Here is a 27,814-nt window from a genome sequence, read left to right as displayed (position 1 = left end):
ATTGTGTAGTGACAGATGTGATGGGTGTAGGGAAGAGTGTAGTGCAGTGTGTAGGAATGGGTGTAGTGAAGGGTGTAGTGAAGGGTGGAATGATGAGTGAAGTGAAGGGGTGTAGTGTGTAGTGATGAGAGTAGTGAAGGATGGTAGAGAAGGGTGCAGTGAGTGGTGAAGAGTGCAGTGAAGGGTGTAGAGTGTAGTGAAGGGTGTAGTGATGGGTGCAGTGTATAGTGATGGGTGTGGTGAAGTGTATTGTTTAATGATGGGTGTAGTGAAAGGTGAAATGAGTAGAAATTTGACAGGGTGTAGTGTCCATAAGAAGGGTGTAGTGAAAGGGTGTAGTGAGTAGTGATGGATAGTAATGTGTAGTGAAGAGTGTATTGAAGGATGTAGCGAAAGGTGTACTGTGTAGTGTAATATGTGTGTAGTGATGGGTGTAGTGAAGAAGGTACTGAAGGGTGTTTGTGAGTAGTAAAGGGTGTAGTGAAGAGTGCAGTGTGTAGCTGATGGGTGCTTAGTGAAGAGTGCTTAGTGTGTAGTGATGGGTGTAGTAAAGAGTGTAGGTTGTAACGATGGGTGTACTGATGAGTACTGGGAAAGGTGCTAGTGAAAGGAGGTGTGAAGTGAAGTATGTAGTGTGTAGTAAAGGGTGTAGTGAAGGGTGTATTGTAGTAGTACATTGTGTAGTGAAGTGGTAGTGAAGGGTGTAGTGAGGGGTGTAGTGAAGAGTGAGAGAGTATGTAGTGAAGGTTGTAGTGTAGGTGTAGTGAAAAGGTGTAGTGAACGGTGAAAGTTGTGTAGTATAGAGAGTGGTGAAGGGTGTAGTGAAGAGTGTAGTGTAGTAGTGAAGGGTGTAGTGATGGGTGTAGTGTGGTAGTGTGACGGATGAAGTGAAAAGTGTTGTGAAGGGTGTGGTGAAGCGTGTAGTGATGGGTGTGGTGTGTAGTAAAGGGTGTAGTGAAGGATGTAGTGACGGGTGTAGTGAGGGGAGTATTGAATTATGTAGTGTGTAGTGAAGTGTGTACTGATGGGTGTTGGTGGGAAGATTGTAGTGTGTAGTGATGAAAGTGGATGTAGAGAAGGGTGTAGTGAGTAGTGATGGGTGCAGTGAAGGATGAAGAGTGTAGTTAAAGAGAGTGCAATGAAGGGTGAAGAGTGCAGTGCTAAGGGATCTAGTGTGTGGTGATGGGTATAGTGAAGAGTGTAGTTAAGGGTGCAGTGAAGGGTGAGGAGTGTAGTTAAGGGTGTAGTGAAGGGTGGAGGTGTGTGGTGATGGGTATAGCATTGAAGAGAATGTATTGTGTAATGATGGTTTTAGTGAATGGTGTAATCAGTGGTGAAGAGTGTAGTGTACCTGAAGGGTGTAGTGAAAGGAGTGTAGTGTGTGTTGTGAAAAGGGTGTCATGTGTAGTGAAGGAAGATTGTACTGAAGGCTGTAGCAGAAGGGTGTAGTGTGTCGTGTAAGAGGCAGTGTGTAGTGAAGGTTGTAGTGAAGGAAGTAACTGTGTAGTGTGTAGTGATGAGTGAAGTAGAGAGTATAGTTGTAACGATGAGTGTACTGATTGGTGTAGGGGTGTAACGTGTAGTAAAGGGTGTAAACGTATAGTGAAGAGTGTAATGTGTAGTAAAGGGGTGTAGTGAAAGGGTGTTGTGTGTAGTGAAGGGTGTTGTGTAGTGAAGGGTGTAGTGAAGTGTAGTGAAGAGTAGTGAAGGGTGTAGTGAAGCGTGAAGTGTGCAGTGAAGGGTGTAGTAAAGGGTGTTGTGAAGAGTGTAGTGAAGGGTGTAGTGAAAGGTGTAGTGTAAGGTGTAGTGAAAGGTGTGGTGAACGGTGTAGTGAAGAGTGTAGTGTATAGTGAGGGGTGTATGTGTAGTGAAGGGTGTAGTGAAAAGTGTTGTGAAGGGTGTGGTGAAGCGTGTAGTGATGGGTGTGGTGTGTAGTTTATAAAGGGTGTAGTGAAGGGTGTAGTGAAGGATGTAGTGAAGGGTGTAGTGTAGTGATGGGTGTAGTGAATTGTGAAGTGTGTAGTGAAGGGTGTAGTGAAAAGTTTAGCGTGCAGTGATGGGTGAAGTGAAGAGTGTAGTGTGTAGTGATGGGTGTAGTGAAAGGTGTAGTGTGTAGTGATAGGTTGGTAGTGAAGGGTGTCATTATTGTGTACAGAATGGTGTGAGTGAAGGGTGTAGTGTGTAGTGAAGAGGGTGTGAGTGAAGTGTGTAGTGTATCTTGTAGTGAAGGGTGTTGTGTGTAATGATGGGTGTAGTGAAGGATGTAGTGAATTGTATATATATAGTGTGTAGTGAAGGGTGTAGTGAAGGGTGAAGTGAAGGGTGTTGTAAGGGGTAAAGTGAAGGGTGTAGGATGTAGTGAAAGGTGTAGTGAAGGGTGTAGCACGACGCAGTGTAGTGCGTAATGGAGTGGTGTGTAGTGAAGGGTGTTGTGTGTAGGGGTGCAGTAAGGGGTGTAGTGAAAGATGTGGCAGAATGTAATTATAGATGTAGTGAAGGGTGTCGTGAAGGGTATCATGGAGGGTGTAGTGTGTAGTGATGGGTGTAGTGAAGGGGGTATTGTGTAGTGAAGGTGTAGTCAAGGGTGTAATGAAGGGTGTAGTGTGTAGTGAAAAGGGTGTAGTGTGTAGTGAAGGGTGCAGTGAAGGGTGTAGAGAGTAGAGAAGGGTGGTAGTGATGGGTGTAGTGAAGTGGTGTACCGAAGGTTATTGGGTGTAGTGATGGATATAGTGAAGGGTGTAGTGTGTAGTGGAGGATGTAGTGAAGGGTGTAGTCTGTAGTGAAGAGTGAAGTGAAGGGTGTAGTGAATGGTGTAGTGTTTAGTGAAGGTATAGTGAAAGGTTTAGTGAATTGTGTAGTGAGGGAAATAATGTGTAGTAGTGGTTGTAGTGTGCATTAACGGGTGTAGTGTGCATTAACGGGTGTAGTGTGTAGTGAAGGGTGTATTGAAGGGTGCAGTGTGAAGTGAAAGGTGTAGTGAAGGGTGTAGTGTGTAGTGACGTGTGTTGAGCAGGGTGTAGTTTGAACTGAAAGGTGTAGTGATGGGTGTAGTGTGTAGTGAAAGGTGTAGTGAAGGATGTAGCGATGGAAGAAAGATGTAGTGAAGGGCGTGGTGTGTAGTGAAGGTTGTAGTGAAATGTGAAGTGTGTAGTGATTGGTGTAGTGAAGGGTGTATCGAAGGTTGTGGGTGTAGTGATGGGTGAAGTGAAGGGTGTAGTGTGTAGTGGAGGGTGTAGTGAAGGGTGTAGTTTGTAGTGAAGGGTGCAGTGAAGTGTGTAGTGAAGGGTGTAGTGAAGGGTGTAAGGTGCAGTGAAGGGTGTAAGGTGCAGTGAAGGGTGTAGTGAAGGGTGTAGTGTGTAGTGAAGGGGTGTAGTGCGGCATGAAGTATGTAGTGATGGGTGTAGTGAAGAGTAATGTGGCGAGTGTAGTAAAGGGTACAGTGTGTAGTGAAGGGTGTATTGAAGGGACACGAGTGTTGTGATGGGTGAAGCGACTAATGTAGTGAAGGGCGTAGTGAAGGGTGTAGTGAAGGGTGTAGTGTGTAGTGAAGGGTGTATTGTGTAGTGTGTAGTACAGGGTGTAGTGATTGGTGAAGTGTGTAGTGAGGGGTAAAGTGAAGGGTGAAGCGACGAGTGTAGTGAAGGGCGTAGTGAAGGGTGTAGTGTGTAGTGAAGGGTGTAGTGAAGGGTGTAGTGTGTAGTTAAGGGTGTAGTGATTTGTGAAGTGTGTAGTGAGGGGTGAAGTGAAGTATGTAGTGTGTAGTGATGGGTGTAGTGAAGAGTGCAGTGTGTAGAGTTGGGTGTAATGAATGGTGTGGTGATGGGTGCAGTGTGTAGTTAAGGGTGTAGGGTGTAGTTAAGGGTGCATTGTGTTGTGAAGGCTGTTGTGAAGGGTGTAGTGAATTTTATTGTAAAAGGTGTCTTGACGGGTGTAGTGAAGGGTGCTGGGTGTAGTGAAGGGTGAGGTGAAGGGTGTAGTGATGGGTGAAGGGTGTACTGAAGAGTGTAGGGTGTAGTGAAGGGTGTGGTGTGAAGTGAAGGGAGTAGTGAGGGATGTAGCGAAGGGTGTAGTGAAGGGTGTAGTGAAGGGTGTTGTGTAGTGAAGGGAGTAGTGAAGATGTAGTGAAGGGTGTAGTGAAGGGTGTAGTGTGTAATTAAGGGTGTAGTTGAGGCTGTAGTGTAGTGAAAGTAGTGTGTAGTGAGTGCTGTGAAGAGTGTAGTTTTTAGTTCACGGTGTAGTGAAGGGTGTAGCGACGGGTGTAGAGTGTAGTGAAGGGTGTAGTGACGAGTGTAGTAAAGGGTGTAGTGAAGGATGAATTATGTTGAGAAGGATGAAGTGTGTAGCAAAGGCTGTAGTGAAGGGTGTAGTGACGGATGTAGTGAATGGTGTAGTGTGTAGCAAAGGCTGTAGTGAAGGGTGTAGTGACGGATGTAGTGAATGGTGTAGTGAAAGGTGTAGTAAAGGGTGTAGTGACGGGTTTAGTGAAGGGTGTAATGTGTTGTGAATGGTGTAGTAACAGGTGTAGTGTGTAGTGAATAGTGTAGTGTGCAGTGATGGGTGTAGTGAAGAGTGTAGTGTGTAGTGATGGGTGTAGTGTAGGGTGTAGTGAAGGGTGTAGTGAAGAGTGTAGTGAAGGGTGTAGTGAAGGGTGCAGTGTGTTGTGAAGGATGTAGTGAATATTACAGTAAAGGTTGTCTTGAAGGGTGTAGTGAAGGGTGTTGGGTGTAGTGAAGGATTAGGTGAAGGGTGTAGTGAATGGTGTGGTGTTGGGTGTAGTGAAGGGTATAGTGAAGGGTGTAGTGAAGGGTGCAGTGAAGGGTGTAGTGAAGTATGTACTGAAGGGTGTAATGAGGGGTGTAGTGAAGGGTGTAGTAAAGGGTGTAGTGTGTAGTGAAAGGAGTAGTGAAGGGTGTAGCGAAGGGTGTAGTATGTAGTGATGGGTGGTGTGTACTTATGGGTGTAGTGAATGGTGTAGTAAAAGGTGTCGCAAAGAGTGTAGTTCAGGATGTAGTGATGGGTGTAGTGAAGGGTGTAGTGAAGAGTTTAGTGAAGGGTGTAGTGAATGGTGTAGTCAAGCGTGTAGTGTGTAGTGAAGGGTGTAATGAGAAGTGTAGTGTAGTGTTGGGTGTAGTGATGGGTGTGGTGAAGGCTGTAGTGAAGGGTGAAGTGTTTAGTGAAGGGTGTAGTGTGTAGTGAAGGGTGTATTGAAGGGTGTAGCGATGGGTGTAGTGTGTGGTGATGGGTGTAGTGAAGGGTGTAGTGCGTACTGAAGGGTGTAGTGAATGGTGTAGAGTGTAGTGAAGGGTGTAGTGTGTAGCGAAGGATTTAGTGTAGGGTGTAGTGAAGGGTGTAGTGTGTTGTGAAGAGTGTAATGAAGGATGTAGTGAAGGGCGTAGTGTGTAGTGATGGGTGTAATGAAAGGTGTAGTGAAGGGTGTAGTGTGTTGTGAAGAGTGAAGTGAAGGGTGTAGTGAAGGGCGTAGTGTGTAGTGAAGGGCGTAGTGTGTAGTGAAGGGTGTAGTGTGTAGTGAAGGGTGTAGTGTGTAGTGAAGGGTGTAGTGTGTAGTGAAAGGTGTAGTGTGTAGTGAAGGGTGCAGCGAAGGGTGTAGTGTACAGTGAAGGGTGTAGTGGAGGGTGCAGTGAGGGAAATAGTGTGTAGTGATGAGTGTAGTGAAGGGTGTCGTGTGTAGTGAAGGGTGTCGTGTGTAGTGAAGGGTGTCGTGTGTAGTGAAGGATGTAGTGTGTAGTGAAGAGTGTAGTGTGTAGTGATAGGTGTAGTGAAGGATGTAGTGTGTAGTGAAGGGTGTAGTGTTTAGTGAAAGGTGTAGTGAAGGGGTAGTGTGTAGTGAAATGTGTAGTGAAGGGTGTAACGAAGGGTGTAGTGAAGGTGTAGTGTGTGTTGAAGGGTGTAATGAAGGGTGTAGTGTGTAGTGAAGGGTGTAGTATGTAATGAAGGGTGTAGTGTGTAGTGAAGGGTGTAGTATGTAATGAAGGGTGTAGTGAAGGGTGTAGTGTGTAGTGAAGGGTGTAGTATGTAATGAAGGGTGTAGTGAAGGGTGTAGTGTCTAGTGATGGGTGTAGTGAAGGGTGTAGTGTGAAGTGAAGGGTGTAGCGATGGATATAGTTAGGGTGTAGTGAAGATTGTAGTGAAAGGTGTAGTAGTGAAGCGTGTAGTGAAAGGTATAGTGTGTAGTAAAGGGTGTGGTGAAGGGTGTAGTGGAAGGGTGTCGGTTGTAGTGAAGGGTGTAGGTTGTTGTGAAGGTTGTATTGAAGGGTGTAGTGTGTAGTGAAGTGTAGTGTGTAATGAAAGGTGTAGTGAAGGATATAGTGAAGGGTGTAGTGATGGGTGTAGTGTGTAGTGATGGGTGTAGTGTGTAGTGAAGGGTGTAGTGATGGGTGTAGTGTGTAGTGAAGGGTGTAGTGATGGGTGTAGTGAAGGGTGAAGGGTGTAGTGTGTAGTGAAGGGTGTAGTGAAGGGTGTAGTGAAGGGTGCAGTGAAGGGTGCAGTGAAGGGTGTAGTGAAGGGTGCAGTGAAGGGTGCAGTGAAGGGTGCAGTGAAGGGTGTAGTGAAGGGTGCAATGAAGGGTATAGTGAAGGGTGTAGTGAAGGGTATAGTGAAGGGTGTAGTGAAGGGTGTAGTGAAGGGTATAGTGAAGGGTGTAGTGAAGGGTGTAGTGAAGGGTGCAGTGAAGGGTGTAGGGAAGGCCATATCTAAATCATCCAGGTCCCAAAGCTTCTCTAAAGCTGAATAAAATTGTCTGTTGGTCGAAAAAAAAAAAGTAAAAAAAAAAAAAAGGCGCCAAGTACTTGAAGGGGTTTACGTCTCTGTGGTCTGCGGGGGAAGCCTCGAGGCTCCGAACACAGATTCAATGCGCCAGGCTTCGAATCCCCCAGGTAGAAGGGAGGTTAATCTAAGCTCGTTTAATTACTTCACTGAGATGGCGTCTTTTGTGCCCTGTTCCTGCTGCCTCCAAACGATTTTATGCATTTCTGGAATGGCGTTTGGCAGTGAAGTTGTTGAATTCTCTTTCTCCTTCATTTCAAAAAGTAATCTCTAAACTAAACACACACAAAAAACTTCATATCTGAAAGGTAGTCCCTAAGCTGAAAAAAACTGATTAAATTCGAAAAGTAATCCTCCCCAATATGCTTGAATTAATAAGTAATGCCTCCAAATGCTTAAATTAAAAGTAATCCCCCCAAATACTTATATTAAGAAGTAATCCCCCAAATACTTATATTAAAAAGTAATCCCCCACAGTGGTTAAATTAGAAAGCATTCCTCCAAAACGATTGATTTAAAAAGTTGCAAATTGCAAATAATTAAAATCTGGCAACGCAACTGCCAGGGTCATATGCCGCCGGAATTTAAAAAGTAACTCCTAAGTTAAAGAAAGTTGTCAACCATCAGCAAGGAAAAAATAAATAGGTAATGGGACTGAAGGGGTTAACCTGAACAACTCGACAAACATCCTTGTTGTCTAGATCAAGTGGACCCCTTCAGTACGATGACATTTTATCTTTAGCCTTGCTACCGTCAGACGATCCTATTCAGTGCAGGATGAAACTTAAAATAATGAAGATATTATAAACTGTCTCCACTAGTTCAGGTTGGCTTAGTCTATACCAGGTTCGGTCGGAATAGACTTATTATTTTAAGTTAGTCTATGCTAGGTTAGGCTGGGACAGATTAGGTGTTTGGGTAGGCCCCACGTCACCCTGCCTTCTGCCATCAGACGGCCCTCTTTCCATCCCATTCACTTATTTAAATACCTTTCCACTCTTTTTCACCTCTCTCTCGAATTTCCTTTCCTGCTCTCTCCCTCCACCTCATTCACTTACTCTCTTAGTCTCTCACTTTCCATTTCCTTTGCATGGCCAAACCATCTCAGGGCACTTCTAACACTCCCCAAGACAGCCACATCAACAACACAAAGCTCCTGAAAGTTCTCATTTATCGGTCTCTCTATGTAACTCCACACACATTCCACTCAGGTAACTCACTCCCACTTCATCACTCATTACCTGTGTCCTTCCAGCCAGTTCCAAGCTTCACTCCCATACGTCAGTGCGGGGATCACGATATTGTCATGTGATTTCCTTACCTCCCTCACCTCCATGTTCCTTGTCATAATCCTCAGTGTACTGTACCTGTCACTCGCCATCTCTGCTGTACCCTTTCTTACTTTTCATCGTCTAACCCCCCGTCCTTGCTCATTACACTGCCAACATTCTTGAAGACACACACGTTCTTTATTTCTTGACCATTTAGTCTCTTGCTTCATTCACTTTCACATTTCGCTTCTTACACCCACTTCCACACTCACTCATCGTCTTGCACTTCCCACCTGTCTTCACTTAACAGAGCAGTATCATCAGCAAGTAGCAACAAGTCTGTTTGCATCCCTCCACCATTACGGCGGGTGCGTTGCACCCGTCTAGCAACAAACTCTCATCCTTTTTCTGTCCTACCCCCTACTGCAAGAATTAACCGTTACTCCCAGGCCTTCATGTATGCAACAGGCCAACTCTGGAACTGTCTTCCTATATCTGTATTTCCTACTGTCTATGACCTCCAGTCTTTCAAACGCAGTGTGTCCAGATATCTCGAAATGAACAGATCTTGAAATTGGCTCTCTATTTTCTTTTTTTTTTTTTCTTTTTTTTCCTTTCTTGGAGGGAACAATCTTACGGGCTTCTGACCTTTAGTTCCTTCTTCCATGCATAAAAAAAAAAAAAAAAAAAACACCAATCTCTCTCTTTCAATATGGACAGTTCGACATCCACTGCAATACCTTGGTGAGAAAATGAAGTACTGAAGTACAAAGGAGTACAAAGGAAAGCAAACAGCAACAGACCTTATGGTCCTTTCGAGGCTGTTTGTTACAGAGTAGGCTATGACTTCAAGATCTAACTCTACATGCTGAAGGATAAGAATAGTATAGCAAGAAGGCTCCCCCCGCCTCCAAACCCTCCAGTTAAAACAGGCAAGAAAAAGTGAGAAAAATCACCATGCAACATGGAAAAACTGACTTGGAAATTTCATAGGAAAGACTGAAAAGGAAAAGCTACATTCTATATTACATTATCTATAAGCTACCAGTATGAACAATCTGAAAGGGAAAGTAGGAAAGTAAAATGAATAATCGAATAAATAAATAACTAATGCATGTCGCTATGTATGGGTACGTTGAGTTGACAGGGCGTCTACGGACACAGTGTGGAAATAGCACAGTGCACAGTGTGGATATTCAGGGGTGGTGCGGCAGCCTTGCCTGGCGCTATTAATGTAGGCAGCAGTCAATTAGGTCCCAGCTCCGTTTATTCCACTGAGACTAGGAACTTTCCCATGCGGGACAAGCACACAAGTTACCTCCTGAAGCAGTGACCCCTGGTACATTAAAAAAAATCCCGATGGTGGCCACGTAACGAACAGGAACCCTCAGTGATCCACAACCCATCACAGGTCGAAAGTATGAGTAGTGACCGTTAACTCAGGGCTATCTGTCCATATCCAAGTCTGTGAATATACTATATTTGCATTTAATAAATTGATCCAGATTCTAAAAACTAAAATAAAATAAAATAGAAAATTATACATACACAAGTGTTTTATTCAGGAGTAAACATACTAAGCTGGGGGTTAGATGCCAAGTACTTATCCAGGCGACCTTTAAAGATATGTACTGTATTACATTTTACTACGTTGGAGGGCAATTTATTCCATATATTTACAACTCTATTGAAGAAGAAATGCTTAGCGTCATGCGACTGGAATCGTTTGCCAATTGTTGTATGCCCATTGCCTCTAGTGTAATTCGAGTGATCAACTGTGAAATATTTATCAACAGCCATGTTATCATGTCCTTTGAATATCTTGAATACTTGAATTAAATCTCCTCGTATCCTCCGTTTTGTTCGGGTAGAGATTCAGGGCTTCGAAACGATCCTCGTACGGTTTATTTCTCAATCTAGATATCATCTTTGTCATCCTTCGCTGCACTCTTTCAAGCTTTTCCACATCCTTTTTATAATACGGTGACCAAAACTGAACGCAATACTCCAAGTGCGGGCATACTAAGGAATTATACAAAGTGAGGATGATATTATCTGATTTATATTCAAATGCTCTGCCTATGAATCCAATCAATTTAATGGCTTTTTTCCAAGCTTCTGTACATTGTTTGCTTGGTTTCAAATCGTTTGTTATCATAACTCCTAAGTCTTTTTCATGGTTTACCCTATCAAGTGGGACATTATTGATGCTATAACTTGCTCTTACATTTTTACTGCCAATATTTAACACTTTGCATTTATTAATATTGAAGTCCATCTGCCAGACTTGGGCCCAGTTAAACAGTTGATCAAGAGCTGTCTGAATTGCCTGTCTTTGCATTGCTGCATCTGCATTGTTACCTATTTTAGTATCATCAGCATATTTTGAAATCTTACAACACAGTCCTTCGTCAATATCATTTACATATATTAAGAAAAGAATAGGACCTAACACTGAACCCTGCAGCACTCCACTTGTAACGTTTATACAGTCTGACTCTTTTCCAGGTGGAGAGAAGTGCGATTCTGAGGGATGATAGTGTATGAATACTAGCCAATGGAGGGGAAGTAAAGAACGAGATGAAGAGAATCTTTTAAAAGACTGATAAATGGATTGTTAAGAGTAGTGAAGCTGTAACGAAGAAGTTTTGGTGGTGTGCAAAGAAGGAATGTAGTGCCAAGAACGTAAATGCAACAGAAGTGAAGAATGTCGTGTTGTGGCTGAAGAATGAGGTAGAAGGAGGTGTTGACAAGGTATATGCAAAGATGATTAAGTGTAGTGGAGAGTGTGGAATGAGGTGTTTATTAGATACCGAAGAAAGCTTGGATGAGTGAAGTATACCAGTGGAGTGGAAAAAGACTGTAATTGTACCCCTGCATAAAAATAACAGAGATTAAAGTGTGTGAATATTATATTGTAAGTCTGTCAAGTGCAGTAGGAAAGGCATATGGAAGAAATATCAAAGAGAAAGTATGGAGTACATCAGAAGGCCTGGTGAGAGACGAACAAGGTTGATTTAAGAGTGGAAGGGGATGTGTGGATCAAATATTTGCAACGAGGCAGATAGTGGAGAAGGCTTGCAAAAAATATTTTAGCTACTTATGGCTTTTGTGTATCTGGAAAAATGTATAATGGCAAAGTAAACCTATCCCATCCTTAGGTGTGAAAAGAGGTGGGGATGACAATAGTGATTACATCTCTCTGTATCTATCTATCTATATCTATCAATTTATGTAGTTATTTATCTATTTATCTATTCTGAAAAACAACAGAGACATAACAACCTTTCCTCAATCTACCATTTATATCAAGGAAATCGCTCAGTTAACCTTTCACACGCACTGCCGCCCTTACACTCTCATACGCACTGTACCCTTCATAGCATCCAACAATTTTCATCTTCTCCATATATTCTCACAATCAACTACATTCCTTGCCTTCTTCTCTGTCATATCTGTTTTCCAGATCCGCGAGGGCAGTATAAAACCAATTTTGCTTGGTTAATTAAGGTTAAGTTATGGCGGGGAGGGTTAACTCGATGGACTAGGTATAACAAACTATGCAGGTCATCTTAAGTCTTCACCTCAGCACAACTCCAACCCAGCAAACTCCCAGCAACATAGTTCAAGCGATCATTTTGGCGCGTTGAGGAGGCACAACAGTAATGAATGCGGCGGTGATAAGCTGATTACCCAATTACGGCATTAATTAACATGATAATGAAAGGCATTATTATCCTCCGTCGCCCTACACACACTCACTCTGTCCTCCAGTACATCATTGTCGAGTAAAAAATTAATAGAGTTTGATGATGTACTCAGACCCACACCAGCAGACCAGGGAAAATAAATAAGTTTGTGAAGAAGGTGAAATTATGGTGGTGTTAATGTGAATGAGTCGCTGATTTTTATATTTTTTTTCCTGTAAATTTTGAAGTAGAATTTTGATGAAGGATGCTAAGTACTTCACCATCATCACGATCATCATCATCATCATCATCATCATCATCATCCAGAGGCAGTCCACGGTGCGACGAAGGGCTTTCCCAGAGCCCACTCTAATCTACTAGCTGTTAGCCTGTTGTACAGTCCCATGAGGATGTGAATTGCCTCTCCCTCTCCTCCTCCTCCCTCTTCCTTCTCCCTTTTCTCCCTCTCCCTTCTCTCCCTCTCCCTTCTCTCTCTCTCCCTCTCTCCCTTTCCCCCCTCCTTAATTTGCTATTAGGTCAACCAGTTTGTCCACTTGTTATTTATTCTACGAGAGGCGGATCGGCCCACGTTCATACCTTTTCTTTTCTACGGAATGTGAATCAAATGATCTTCAATTCTTATAACCAGGAGGCCAACCTATCCATTCCACTCTAACACCAGACGATTTTATTTGCCTGTAGGAATCGTGTATCAGTCTGAGGGTTAAGCTCGGCAAGTTAGGTTGGGTTAGGTTACGGTAGGGTAGGGTAGGGAAGGTTAGGATAGGGAAGGTCAGGTAGTAGTTTTAATTTCAATATTCCTTTCTTCCTGAAGTGATTATTTTTATTACTTTTCGGTGTTTCTTAACCATCATTCTCCCCCCCCCCCCTTAAAACCCTGCCCTCCTGTGGGGTTACTCTTGACAAAGACGAAAGGCGATAACAGCAAGCAATCCAGGAAGATGAGGAAAAAAGAAGTTTTATAATCAAAACAGGAGAAAAAAAAATTGAAAGAACATTTACCGAAAGTAACAACAGGGATGCATTGGTACCCGTTCGACACTTAAGTACTACTGCTACTACCACTACTACTACTACTACTACTACTACTACTACTACTACTACTACCACCACCACTACCAGTAAAGTTTGATTTGTGAGCCCGTGACAAGTGAGCGAGCAACATATCACAATTTCCATGTAGTATAATATTATAGGCGGAATCTCCGATATTTCATTGCTAGAGTTGTTGCCAAAATAGTGTTACGACGGAAAATCTTTTTTTTTTTTTTTAATTATAATTTGATTTCGTAACTGAGTCGTTCACCAATTAGAGCCTAACACTCCCTTGGAAAACTCGAGATTCCAAGGGGTTCCTACACATTTATGGGTGAGTTTGTAATTGATAAAATTTGATTGAATTTTTGTATCACATGCAGGAAGAATTTCATTCCTACTTCACACAGGAGTACAGTTATTAGCTTCCGCTTAGCCTGACGGTCAGGTCGGGCTGCTCATTTCCAAACTTAACTGAGAGTAAACTTGGCTCGCTGGCTTCGCTTGCTTGTAATTACTACTGCTCTACTATTACAACAACAACAACAACAATAACAACTACTACTACTACTATTACTACTACTGCCATTTCTACTGCTGTTACTATTATTACTACTACAGTTGCTGTTACAATTACTACTACTACGATTATTACTACTACCATCACCACCTCCATCACCACTATACCCTACTACTACTACTACTACTACTACTAGATATTTAACTAAAAAAGAAAGAATACAAGGCCGATAATCTGCAAAGTTTGTCATAAAAAACAGGAAAGAGAAATCCCAAATCAAGATTCGTTCACTTTGAGATGTCTGGTCACATGAGTTTCTTAAAGACGGAATCATATGTAGTGGAAGAGACAGCATAAGAAAGACAGATCCAGAGGTAATCAGTTGCATATATTGTTAAAGACAGTACCAGATAACCCATGCAGCAATGAGATGAACAAAAAAAGGGGCTAGTGTGTGAAGTTAAACGGGTGCTGAGTGGTCGCTGTAATGGGGTAGGAATACAAGCAGAATCAGTGGACACCCGTGGCTCTGAAGTATGGTAATGATAATGACAAAATTTTGGGAAATAATGCTCATATGTAGACTTAATGACCTGAGTCACCTCCCCAACTTCTGACCTACTGTTTATAGCGTGATTCATCGCCATGCCTCGAAACTGATGAGCAGTGTGCTCAGACATGACAGGTGTCCACTGATCGTGTGGGACTTAAAGCCGAACCTTCCACCCTACCCTACGCCCTTGACCTCTGACTGATTACTCTCATAATCTAATTACTTCATACATACGCAACCTTCAACTCATCCATCAAGTCTGGTTCAAATCGGACTAAAATGATCTAACTTGACCTAATCCTATAACCATGATCTTTGATCTATTGTTCTGAAAATATAATAGCTTCATCTTCGACTAACCTTAAACTCATCCACCAAGACTGGAAACTGAATCAAACCTACCGAGTTTCAAGGCCAAACATCTGACATTGCCCTGTGATCTTTACCTTTGACTGATTGCTCTCAAAATTGAATAACTTCACCCGTTTCTGTCCTTCAATCCTTTCACTAAGTTTGGTCAAAGTCGGTTTAAAACTGTTTGAGTTGACATTGTCCTTGACCTACGACCCATGACTTTTTCGAACCAAAATTAATCACATGCTCAACTGATGGTCCTCATTCATTTTGCCAACTTTGGCAAAGTTCCATCTAAAAGTTTTTAAAAAATCTTGCTAGCAGACGCATATTTGACCAAACTTATGCCCTTCTCGTGCTTCTGCCGCAGGTGTAACATGATTACAGCACTCAAGAGGGCACATATCTCTGCCAACGCCTATAACACACAACTCAGATCACCAACAAAATATACTAAACTCTTCCCTAGCCCATGACCCACTTATCCATAGAATTTCATTGAAATCCATCAATAATTTTTTGAGTTATCTTGTGGACAAACAAACAAACAAAACGGACAAACAAGGGTGATTACATGACCACCTCCAGCTCCCTTGGCAGAGGTAACAAGAATATTAAGAGATATGGAAGGAGTGAGCTGTGTGCTGTTGATGGTAAGTGGATAGTTATATGGAAAGCTGTGCTGAGCTGAGTGAGAGATGGAAGAATTGAGTCAAAGCTATTAAAATTGACAAGTTTTCTTTTAAACTGAGAAGAAATAAGAAATAAATCAGGTGTGCCAAAGTCGCATCTCGTGAATCTTGTAGCGACTATTGTGATGGACGCAGCGAGAAGTGGGTAGAAAAGTGAAGAGTGGGATCATCAGCATGTGAGTGAACACGGGAAAATGTATAGCTCAGGTCACTGATGAAGAGGAAGAACAATAGAACCCTGAGGAACAAAGCTACTGATAGTTTTAGAGTAGAAATAGCTTACTACAGCAGCAGGTATTGAATCACCAGAGAAAGAACTTGAGATGAAGGAAAAAGGGATATAAGCTATGCAAAGACTGTAAAAAGCCTCTGAGATGTCTTGTACAATAGTAAAGGCTTCACTGAAATCCCGGTAAGAGGCTGACCAAGAATGTGAGAGAAATGATAGATCACCAGTGGGGCTTCTTGACAGAACCCAAACTGCCAGCCAGAAAGCAGGTTATGAATGGAATAAATCCGTAAAACCTTCCCACCGAGGATAGATTAAATGAAGTTGGAAACACAAGAGGTTAAAACAGTTAGGCGATATTTAAAGGGTTGGGAGCGGTCATCCTTCTTTGGGACAGACTGAATGAGAGCAAACTTCCTGCCAGAAGGAAGGATATGGGTTGACAGATAAAGGCGGAAGAGTTTGTCTAGGCAGGGTGTCAACACAGAAGCACATTTTTTAAGAACAAAAGAAGGGACCCAATACCGTAGTATGCTTTGTTAGGACTGAGGCTAGTGAGAGTAGAATGTAAATCTTTTGGAAAAAAAAAAAAAAAAAAAAAAAAAACAGTAATGACAGGCATGAGAAAGTCGGAGGGGGGAGGAGATGGAGGATAGTACTGGTATTATTCAAAGTAGAGTTAAAGAAGTTTGTGCAGAGAGTTCTGCTTTATTAGGAGAAAGCAACTACAGTGTCATCAAGTGGAAAAAAAGAGGGAACGAGGAAGAGACAGAATTACCGGAGAAGCATTCAAGAAAGTACCAGAAGAGCGGAAAGAATGTGAACCGAAAATTTCAGAGCACTTAGAATGGCGGAATTTCCAGCACGACGCAGCACTGACTAAACATCGTACTTGATTCTTAGGTAGGTTGAACTGATAGCCTCTGAAAATCCCCTCTTTGTTGTGGACAGCATTAGAACATGCGTGATTAACTCATTCTTTTTTTTTTCTTTTTTTTTTTTTTTGGCATACGTAAGAGGGAAAGAGAAAAGAATGTATACTTCCTTGCCAGAGATCATCTCCACAGCGCATGAAACACTCAGATGGCTCTCGGCCATTGAAGAGATAACCATTCCTTCATTTCGTTAGTTTGTTTAGAAAGACTCCAACATATTTGCATGCATCAGCCTTGGTCACCTATGAGTTACTCTCCACGCTGCTCGATCTCTAGCAGGCTCTTTATTCAGTTTCATATCCCACAGGTCACACATGACCTCGTTCCAATTCGTTTTGGTCTGCCTCTCGCAACTCTCCCCTTAGCATTCACACCTCATACCCTCTGCACCCAGTTGCCATCCTCCATCCTCTCCACATGCCCAGACCATCTCAGTCTACCCCTTCTCATCATAATCTAATATATTCAAGTCCCATCTTTCCTCTCAGTTCTTCACTCGCAGTCATAACCACTTCCCCTCCCCCCACACGCTTGTCATTCAAGAACGCAATACACAACCATCTAATCATCATTCCTCCATTTGAGTTTACAAACATCCTCTTCCTTTACTGTCCGGGTCTCACTACCATGCAGTATTACACTAACACATGCTGCATTCAAGGATCCCTTAGCATTGAGGGGGAGACCTTTCATTGTTAAGCGAGACACTCTGAACTTCTCCCAATCACGCCTTACCCAAGCCACAGAGCTGCCTCCAGACCCACCATCAGCGCATATCATGTCCAACAATCCCAAGGAAAACCAGGTAAGTACTGCCTGAGAGCCTCCCATTTTACAGCACCAAAATTCTAAACACTACTTTTCTTGGGAATGTCTGCAGGCCTTACAGTGATCAAAGCTCTCTGAAATATAGTTATGAGTGGAGGAACCCAAAGATAATATAATGTCGATAGAATAAGCAGAAGGATTATGCGTAAGATAAAGTATCGTGAGACTTCAGGACGGCTCTGGATACGGGTACGGTGCTGTACAAGCTGCTCCAGGTCTTTAACCCATCCTCCCTGGTGAAGAATTATTTTTCCCCTGAGAAATAGGACAGATTCAGCAACTTAAAAACACCTTAACCCTTATAAAATTGTAATAAGCATGACATTGATTTCATTCATCAGTCATTTACTTTCATTCATATGCGTATCCTTTAACTTACAAGTGGTTATCGGGCGATTATGGTATGCTGAGTATATGTAACTACATTAGCAACATCTAATAACCTCATCACTATTCAAACGTGCGAATGAAGCGAGTGAGTGAGAACGCACACAGGCAAAGCTTGCTCCCCAGGTTAGAGTTTGGGTGAGGGTGTAAACTGAGGCAGCATCTAATCGTGCAGTTTTGTGGAAAATTTATCTTGCAAACATGAATTACACTTTTTTGAAATCCTCACGGAAAATTAATGACTATGTGAGATACTTTTAGTATTCTCCAATATTTTCATAACAGCTGCCACATGTATTTCTAAAATTGTCAAAGTGCTGAACATACTGAAACTCGATTTTTTAGAGTACAGGAAGTTCATTTGATTAGGGTTCTCTAAGCGCACAGGATTTGCAAGTTAAGTGGTGAAAACTGGTTCAGAAAATACAATTTTATGAGAGATTATGTGTGACCATTTTTTTTTTTTTGTGATGTCTGGCACCGCTGTAGCCATACGTGAAGCGCGTGAATCAGTGCTATGGTGTGAGTCATAAGTTACGACATGCTTATGGTAGTGGTGGAAAATACCAAAACAAAAATAACTTCAACGAAAGGAAAGGTGAAACTGTTGTGGAAACTTGTGAATTGAATATCATGTCCTTTGCATCATTTTCATCAAAAGTTACTGGACTGGAATAAGATGCACTCGGTCGAACTCCTTCCACGCTTTTATGTGGACACTTACTACCTACTATCAAAACATAATAATTTTTTAATAATCATCTATGCACCAGAAGCCACGCGAAAAATGTTAATATAGTATTTTGTATTCCATAAATACTGTGTCATTCATTTTATTACTACATCATATTGGCTATTTTTCATGTTCAGAAACTACCTCAAGAAAAACACCAAACAAGGATAATTACCACAGACTCCTTTCACTAATTATGATATACTAATTTCTCATGTATTCGTATTTTGTATTCCATTCTCCCTTGATATACTGATTTACAGCAATGAATCACTACTTAACCGAAATACACATTTAACCCCCTCGGACATAATATAGCGATGAAGCACTTGAGACACACACTCATATACTACCCCCTCGAATGTCTAAGGGTGACTGAGGACGACTGGGGAGAAATGACAGGTAAAAGAGAGCCTCTGGAAGACTTTGTGCGCCAGACATGATCAAAACGGTTTTAATGTATGGTGCCAACCCTGTGCAAATATACGGCACTCTAAGCACAGCCTCTGGAGTCTCGTGCAGTACACATGTGGCATGTGACGTGGAGTGGTTGAGGACAGAAAAGACGTATGTTTGATAACCAAGCTGATCAGTGACTTGGGAAGAAAGACAAATAGATAGACAGACATTACAAGTAGTTTTATAAGTCATACGCTACTGTTACTATTACTGATGCATTAGTGCCAGTACGAAGCAGATGAAGTAAATTGAACATATTGTATTCATGAATTGTCTTGTATTATTATTATTATTATTATTTCAACAACAGCAACAACAACAACAACAACTACTACTACTACTACTACTACTACTATTGCTATTACTACTGTTACTACTACTCCTACTACCACTACTATTACTACTACTACCACTACTACTTCTACAATTCCTACTCCAGTTGTTATGGTACTTCTTTGATAATACAATCATTTGCACTATTACTACAACTATTACTACCACCACCACCACTACTACCATACTATCCATTGTAACATGGCTTGGAAATATCAGCTCTCCCTCTTGAATGGTAGACTACAGGAAGAGATTAGCACTAGAATATGACGACATGGAGGCGATTTGTTTGTGTCCACCCTTTATGGAATTAAGGCCTCTGGCAATAGACAGATAGACAGAATGGTAAGAATCTTCGTTAAGTTAAAGGGCGAACACAAAAATTTCTACAACAACCACAACAACAACAACAACAACAACCACAACAGCCAACACTCACCTTCTCCGTAGTTCCTTTCTGTCAGCAATTTATGGGAAATTAGCTGAAAAAATCGTGCAAATCACAGCCATGTCAAGTGAATTGGCAGAGCTGTTATTACACTGGTTTACAAAAAAAAAAAAAAAAAAAAAAAAAAAAAAAAAAAATCTGAGGCAAGCATGTGAATAGGTGTTTTTTTTTTACTAATTTTGATATGCTTAATTCAAATTTCTAAACAATTTTGCTCTATCACCTCTAGTTTTTTTGCTTTCACATATCCCGTTTTTTTTTATTATAATGCATATATTTATAATGTAATGAGTTTATTTAATGTATTAAAATGGCACATTACAGAATAAAACAAAACAGACACAGAACACTGACAGAACTAAATATTACTAGTACTAGAAGCGAGTTTTTTTTGACGATCTGGTATACTTTGCCTCCGAGATGTCACGCAGGAGCATCCAGCAAAGGCCCCCTTCATGCTGGGGTTCCACTTGCCTTGGTAGTTGCTCTCCATCTTTGTAATATCTTGGTGGAACCTTCCCCCATGTTTGTCACTTACTGCTCCAAGGTTCTGGGGCAAGAAGTTGAGGTGGGAATGGAGAAAGTGAATCTTGAGAGACATTTGACACTCCATATCCTGATAAGCCTGCAACTACTTCTCGACACGCTGTTGGTAATCTAGTGTCTGTGTATTACCAAGGAAGCCATGGCAGACTACCTTAAATGCTTCCCATGCTCTCAGTTCCTTCAAGGTGAGCTTCTCTTCGAATACCTCATCCTTCAGCACCTCCCGGATCTGAGGTCCGACGACGATGCCCTCCTTGAGCTTAGCAGAACTGAGACCTGGGAACAGAGTGCACAGGTGTTGGAAGGCAGCGCCATCTTTGTCCATGGCCTTCACGAAATTCTTCATAAGGTCAAGCTTGATATGAAGAGGGGAAAGAAGCACCTTGTTCATGTCCACCAGAGGATTTTCTTGGGCACTGTGTTTCCCAGGCACGAAAGTGCTCATAGACACCCAGTAAGCTGCTGGCGTTCCCAGCCGCACAATGCACATGTTTGACCCTGTTGTGGCGCGCGTTTTAAACCAAGTTCCAAGAAAAAAAGACGGAAAATGGATTTTTGGCGAATATTTTGGGTCTAGGCCTATATGTTTACATGTACTGTACGTACATGTATACTTATATCTCAAAAATTAGAGGTGATGAATGAAGACGGATTTCGAATCTGAAATCAGCACCCCAAAATTAGGTTAGAACACCTAATTTCATGCTTGCCTCAAATTTTCTGTAAACCAGTGTTATTAGTCGTATAAAGCGTTTGTTTTGCCCTGACAAAGATCCCACACCTCTCAAAGCTAACAGACAGACACACAGACAGACAGACAGACCCAGACCCAGACCCACACCCACACCCACACCCACACACACCTACCCACCCACCCACCTACACACCCACACCCATACCCACACCTACCCACCCACCCACCTACCCACACACACCCACACCCACACCCACACACACACCTACCCACCCACCCACCTACCCACCCACACCCACACCCACACCCACCTTATCCGTGACTTGAACCTTGAACCTGAACTGGTGTCTGTGTAGCGGGTTCTCGTAGTCAAGAGGTTGTAGGGCGCGCAGACCCCCGTGCACCCCCCCTCCACCACCATCACCACCACCATCACCACCACACACCACGGCAAACATCTCCCACCCACGACCACTGTTCTCCACCACCTGCAGGGAGAGAGGGAGAGAGAGACGGGTGAGGGAGGGAGGGCAGAGAAATGGGAGGGAAGGGAGGAGAAATGGGAAGGAGGGAAGAAGAATGGGGGGAAGGGAAAAGAAATGGGAGGGAGGGGAGAGAAGAGAAATGGGAAAGAGGGAAGAGGAATTGGGGGAGGGAAAAACTGGGAGGGAGGGGAGGAAGGAGGAATGGGAGGGAAGGAGGGAAGAGAAGTGGGAGGGAGGGAAGAGAAGTGGAAGGGAGGGAAGAGAAGTGGAAGGGAGGGAAGAGAAGTGGAAGGGAGGGAAGGGAGGAGGAATGGGAGGGAGGGAAGGGAGGTGAAAAGGGAGGGAGGGAAGGGAGGTGAAATGGGAAGGAGGGAAGTAAGGAGGAATGGGAGGGAAAGAAGAGAGGAAATGGGAGGGAGGTAAGGGAAGGAAGGAGAAATAGAATGGAAGGGAAGAGAAATGGGAGGGATAGAAGAGAGGAAGGAGGGAAGAAGAAATGGTATGGAGGGAAAAGGAATAGGAGGGGAGGAAGAGGAATGGAAGGAAGGGAAGGAAAGAGGAATGGAAGGGAGGGAAGGAAGGAGGATTGGGAGGGAGGGAAGGAAGGAGGAATGGGAGAGAGGGTAGGAAGGAGGGTAGGAAGGAGGGAAGGAAGGAGGAAAGGGAGGGAGGGAAGGAAGGAGGAATGGGAGGGGGGTAGGAAGGAGGGAAGGAAGGAGGAAAGGGAGAGAGGGAAAGAAGGAGGAAAGGGAGGGAGGGAGGGAGGGAAGGAGGAAAGGGAGGGAGAGAAGGAAGGAAGGAAGGAGGAATGGGAGGGAGGGAAGGAAGGTGGAATTGGAGGGAAGGAAAGGAGGAATGGGAGAGAAGGAAGGAGGGATAGGGAAGGAATGAAGGAGAAATGGAAGGAAAAAGAGGGATAGGAGGGTTAAAAAAGATGGATGGAGTGAGAACTGCGTAAGGAAAGAAGGAAGGAGGAGAAGCCGAACAAGGAAGTGAGAGAGAGAGAGAGAGAGAGAGAGAGAGAGAGAGAGAGAGAGAGAGAGAGAGAGAGAGAGAGTAAGAAACATGAAGACAGGAAGGAAGGACGGAAGGAATGAAGAAAGGAAGGAAGGAAAGCAAGGAGAGGGAAGGGAAGGGAAGGAAAGGAATGGAAAGAAGGAAATGAAATGAAAGAAAGGGAAGGGAAGGGAAGGGAAGGAAGGAAGGAAAGAAGGAGGAAAAGAAAGGAAAGGAAAGGAAAGAAATGGAAGGAAAGGAAAGGAAAGGAATGGAAAGAAATGAAATGAAAGAAAAGGAATGGAAGGAAAGGAAGAAAGGACAGATAAGGAAAGAAAAAGAAGGAAAGGAAAGGAAGGAAAGCAAAAGGAAAGGCGTGAAAGGAGAGGAAAGGAAAGGAAAGGAAAGGAATGGATGGAAAAGAAGAAAGGAAAGAAAAGGAATGGAAGGAAAGGAAAGGAAGGAAAGGAAAGGAAAGGAATAGAAGGAAAGGAAAGGAAAGGAAAAGAAGGGAATGAAAGGAAGGAAAGGAAAGGAAGGAAAAGAAAAGAAGGTAAGACAGGAAAGGAAAGGAAAGGAAAGGAAAGGAGAGGACGGGAAGGGAAGGAAAGGAAGGGAAAAAACGGAAAGGAATGGCAGGAAAGGAAGGGAAAGAAAAGGAATGGAAGGAAAGGAAGAAAGGAAAGAAAAGGAGTGGAAGGAAAGGAAAGGAAGAAAAGGAAAGAAAGGAAGGAAAGGAAAGCAGTAGAAGGAAAGGAAAGGAAGAAAAGGAAGGAAAGGAAAGGAAGAAATGGAAAAGAAAAGAAGGAAAGGAAAGGCGGAGGAGGGAAGGAAGGAATGACGAAGAACAGAACGGAAGGAAGGGAGGAAAGGAATTAGGAAAAAAGAAGAGGAATGATGTGAGAAAGAAATGGTTGAATAAGAAGGAGGGATGGAAAAGGGAGGGAATAAAACAGGAAGAAAGACAGGACGGAAGAGAAAGGAGCAGGAAGGGAGAAAGGAACGGAAGGAGGGAGAGGAGGAAACAGGACAGGGAGGGAGGGACACAGGAAGTAAAGAAAGGGAGATAAAGAAGTGAGGGAGGGAGAAAATCAAGAAGGAAGGAAGGAAAGGAGACAAAAGAGAAGAGGGAGGGAGGGAAGGAAGGTAAGATGGAAAAAAGGAAGGATGGAAGGGCGGAAGTTGTGACAGAACAAAGGGAGGAAGCAAAGAAGTTGAAATGGAAAAAAAAAAAGAAGGAAGGAAGGAAGGGAGAGAGAGAGAAGGAAGGATTGAGGGAGAGATTAGGGGAGGGAGAACAAAGAAATAAAGGAAGGAGGGAAGCGAGGGAAATGTTGTTAGTAAAAACAGAGAGAAGAGAAGAAAGAAGGAGGGAGGGAGGAGGGAAGAGAGCAACGAGGAAGGAAGGGAGAGGAGGGAGGGAGGAGGGAAGAGTGCAAGGGAGAAGAGTGAGAAATTATGTCGTGAAAGGAGGAAATGTATGAATGAAGTACTTAAAATTTCAAGGAAGGGAGAGAGAGAGAGAGAGAGAGAGAGAGAGAGAAGAGGATGGGAGGGAAGAAAGCAGGAAGCAAAAGAAGAAGTAATTACGTGTGTTTATGGAGCAGACAATGGTTCAACAGTTGGCAATTCCCTCAGTCAAATGAGTGGCCTAAGGAATGTTAGGTCGTGTGGGGATTTAAGAATGGTCATTATGGAAGCAAAGACCCCAGAGAAAAAAATATATATCACATTTTAACAGTTAATTCATGGCCTCTTTCCAACGACGGTATTTTTTTTCGTGTGTATGTTACGTTGTTCCCCCCCCCCTTCTCCTCCTCATCATCACCATCACCATCACCATCACCATCACCGTCACCATCACCGTCACCATCACCATAATCATCATCATCGTTACTCTGACATTGCATAACAGAAAGTGCTTGTGGAAAATAATAATAATAATAGTAATAATAATAATAATAATAATAATAATAATAATAGTAATAATAATAATAATAATAATAATAATAATAATAATAATAATAATAATAACAGTAATAAAGTGAAGTATGCATTGTAACACTTCCAGAGCTATCCCCACAGCACACAAATTCTTCAGCAGCTGGCCAGGGGTATGCAGTCTATGAACCACCTTATATATGTGTATATTCAGAAAATGGTGTTGGCTTTTAATATTGCTTCTGGAGTGTCGTGTGAGTTGCAAGGCTGGTGGTTGGATTATGTGAAAACTGCCTCTCTCGTTAGTGTGAAACAGGGTTGGGATAATAATGATGATGATAGGTGATGATAAGTGATGATGGGCGAGTGATGGAAGAATGATGAATGGATGAGTAATGATTGATGATGGATGATAATGATGATAATGATGATGATGATGATGTATGAGTGATGATGATGATGATGATGATGTGATACTCAACATACTTTTTTTTTTTTAAAGAAATTTGGTTATAATGATGTTAATATTGATGAAATTAATGATGATAGTGACGCTAAGCTTATTAGTTGGAAACATGGTTAGAAAGATAAATATGATGATGATGATGATGATGATGATGATGATGGTGATGTCGGTAAAAATCAGGGTTATACAGATGACGATAAATTGAATAACATAATTAGGATATTGATGATGATGATGATGATGATGATGATGATGATGATGATAATGATGTGATGTTCAACGATGATGGTGATAAAGGTAATGAAGATGATGATGTGATGATGAAATATTAATGTAAATGATGCTGGTGATGAAGATGAAGATTACAGAGATGATGAAAACGAAAATGCCGATGGCAATGACAGGAAAATTCTAACAAGCGAGCGCAGTCATCCCCAAAATTGAAGTGATGAAGATGATGATGATGAGACACTGCTGCTGATGAGGATGATGACGATGAATATGACAGGGATGACGCAGACCAAGATGCTGATGACGATGACGGGGAAATGCAAAAAAGCGAGTCTACCTACCCTGAAAGTAATATGATGATGATGATGATGATGATGCTAATGATGACAGGGATATGCAAACAAGCTATACCCACCCTAAAAGTGATGTTGTTGGTGATGTCTGGGTCAATGAGGGTAGTGATGCCAGGAGCCGTGCAGTATCGTCACTCTCGGGCACAGTCACCTGGTAGGCCGCTAATGAGAACCTCGGGGACACGTCATTGATATCACCTACACGCACCACCACCGTACCTGTGCCTGGGGGCAGTAGGAGGGGAGATAGGCGGGTAAGTAGGTAGGTAGGTAGGCTAAGTGGTAGGACACTAAGTTGTTAGGTACTGTGGAAGAAAAAAGTAGAGACTGGTGGTGTGTGTGTGTGTGTGTGTGTGTGTGTGTGTGTGTGTGTGTGTGTGTGTGTGTGTGTGTGTGTGTGTGTGTGTGTGTGTGTGTGTGTGTGTGTGTGTGTGTGTGTGTGTGTGTGTGTGTGTGTGTGTGTGTGTGTGTGTGTGTGTGTGTTTCACTTGTATAATAGGTGTCAGTAAGAATAAAGATCAATGTTTCTTATGTTTAGGCCTTCATCGTCAGTGTATCTGTTCATCTTCTCCCTAATCTGGTAGAAGGTGGCATGAATGATCAGTAATCCAGAGAGTAATCCAGGTGCGATTAATATTCCTGTCACAAGTTTGGGATCCGAACTAGTAAAGCAAGTTTACAACCCTTCCAACCTGCTTGAATATTACTGCTCGGTTTAGGAAGATTTCAGCAGGTTTGACAGAGTTTCGAGGCATTGTTAAAGACCCACTGACCGGAGCTGTACAGAAGTATTGCTGGGCTCGGTATTCAGTGAGTAGGTCAGGGTCTCGTACCTTTCACCTTTGCCTTATCGGTAGCCACATGTAGGAGTGTGTATCGGTTTGTCTTCTTACGACTGAGATAGAGTGACCAGGCATCAATATTGAAAGGAAGTGTTTTTAGGTGTAAGTAGGAGCGTAAGGCGGTAAATATATTTGTCTGTTACCTTAGGACTTTCCCTGTCAATAGCCACAAGATGGAGAGCCTAGTGGCCCATCTTCTCCCTATCCAGACACTAGATGGCGAGGTCAAAGTAGAATTCGTTGCCAATAATTATATTAAATGTTTTCTACCTTAAGGATTTCCCTATCAGTAACCACAAACTGGAATGATCGTGAGAAAATGGGTGAAGGGACGGAGTATGTAGAGACGGCAGTATGAATTTAAGTGTTTGTGGGTAAAATGGGAGAGGCAGGAAGTAAGATCGTTGTGTGTTACCTTTAAGGCCTCCCCCGTCAGTAGCCACAAGCTGGAGTGTGTATCTCTCCGTCTTCTCCCTATCCAGGCAACAGATGGCGGTGGTGACAAGGCCGGACGAGGCGTTGACACTGAAGATGGGCCTGCCTGTGGTCTCATCAATGACGTTCTTCTCCAGGGAATACACCAGCCGTGCGTTGTTGCCTTCTCGGGGGTCATCGTGGTCACTGGCTACGACATGTGCCACTGATGACCCTGTAGAGGAAAGAGGGGAGGAGGATGAGAAAGAACAGGAAAAGAATAGAATGAAGGAGAGGAGATGGGGTAAAAATAAGAAAATGGAGGAGGAGGAGGAGATTGAATAAAAACAAGAAAATGCAGGAGGAGGAAGGAAGGGGTAAAACAATTAGTATATCTCACTGACTGGAAGGGTCATTGAAGTTTTGTGGTAACATGAACAGACCTTACGTACGGACTATAAAAAACTTAGAGGTTCTAATGTAATATACCCTCAGGAACCTAACCTTGTCAAAATTAACGTAAACTAACGAAATCGAATGTGATGTGATAAAACCCAACCTAATGCTACCCTATGTTACATCCGTCTAAGTCAACAAAGTCTAACCGAACCTAATTTCACCTCAGACAACTTAACCCTAATAGCCTAATTTAATTTAACGTAACCTAACGAAATCTACCCTAACCCACGCCAATCCACCTCGGCCCAACTTTAACCCAACCAAGCTCAACCTTATCTACTCCGTGCAGTTGACTCCAAATGATCATAAATCAGCTCAACCAAACCCAAGCTAACCTAACTTACCCATCCCAACCCAACCTGACAAAACGAAATAAACCCAAACCAAATAAAACCAAACTAACCATCCCAGCCCAATCCACCTAAATTAACCTCCCCTCACTAACCTCTGGGCGTGTTCTCCGGCAGAGTGACGAAGACAGTAGCGTTGGGGAAGTATGGAGCGTTGTCGTTGACGTCCTTCAGGTTGACGTGTACTGCCGCGGTGGCTGTGTACTGTCCGTCAGTGGCAGACACGCCCAGGCGCCACCGGCCCTGCCCACCTGGCGGGTCACGGTCCAGAGGCTGTGTGGGGAGACAAACAGATAAACAGAAGTTATTGTTTCTTGCCCGATAATTCAGGTATTTTTCTGCCAGCTGAAGATACGCTGTGTCTACAATGGACACCTTAAAATCACTGCTTGGAGAGTGGCGACTTCCTGTCACGTTCCGTGTACTTGAACCTGACAGGATCGTGGTGGAAAAACTGGGTGTGGCCGAGTACCATCCTCACTGCCTCCACCAACGTAGTTTGAAGTGGTTGTGTATTTACCCGAGTCTGTGTGTTTGTCCGTTTGTGGAAAAAATATCTTAAAACAAAGTTACCGATTTTCAATATGATCTGGTGGGTAAGTGGGCAGTGGGTCAAGGAAGAGCTGACTAGATTTTGAGGAGAATCCAGATCCGGATACAGGAATAGATATGTATTAGTGGCGTCAGCGGAGGCATATGCTGTCTGAGACTGTGTAACGGGGTAGACTATGACCGCAGAATTAACTGACTATGTGAGACGGTAATAG

General features: G+C 42.9%; 1 protein-coding gene across 1 annotated transcript in view; it reads right to left on the bottom strand.

Moving 5' to 3' along the window:
• The window catches only part of LOC145398722 (putative neural-cadherin 2), a 428,971-nt gene that overhangs the window by 195,722 nt on the left and 205,435 nt on the right, over positions 1-27,814 (bottom strand). The window contains exons 7-8 of the mRNA XM_080271522.1: positions 27,143-27,320; positions 26,240-26,473 (exon numbers count right to left, since the gene is read on the bottom strand). Of these exons, the coding sequence (XP_080127648.1) occupies positions 26,240-26,473; positions 27,143-27,320 (412 nt within the window). The remainder of the gene's footprint in view (positions 1-26,239; positions 26,474-27,142; positions 27,321-27,814) is intronic.

This window comes from Coenobita brevimanus, chromosome 46 (assembly GCF_032717465.1).
Source record: "Coenobita brevimanus isolate Jiangsu-jjx chromosome 46, ASM3271746v2, whole genome shotgun sequence".
Lineage (NCBI taxonomy): Eukaryota > Metazoa > Arthropoda > Malacostraca > Decapoda > Coenobitidae > Coenobita > Coenobita brevimanus.
The sequence above is the reverse complement of the archived record's forward strand: the minus strand, read 5'-3'. Positions and strand labels throughout refer to the sequence as shown.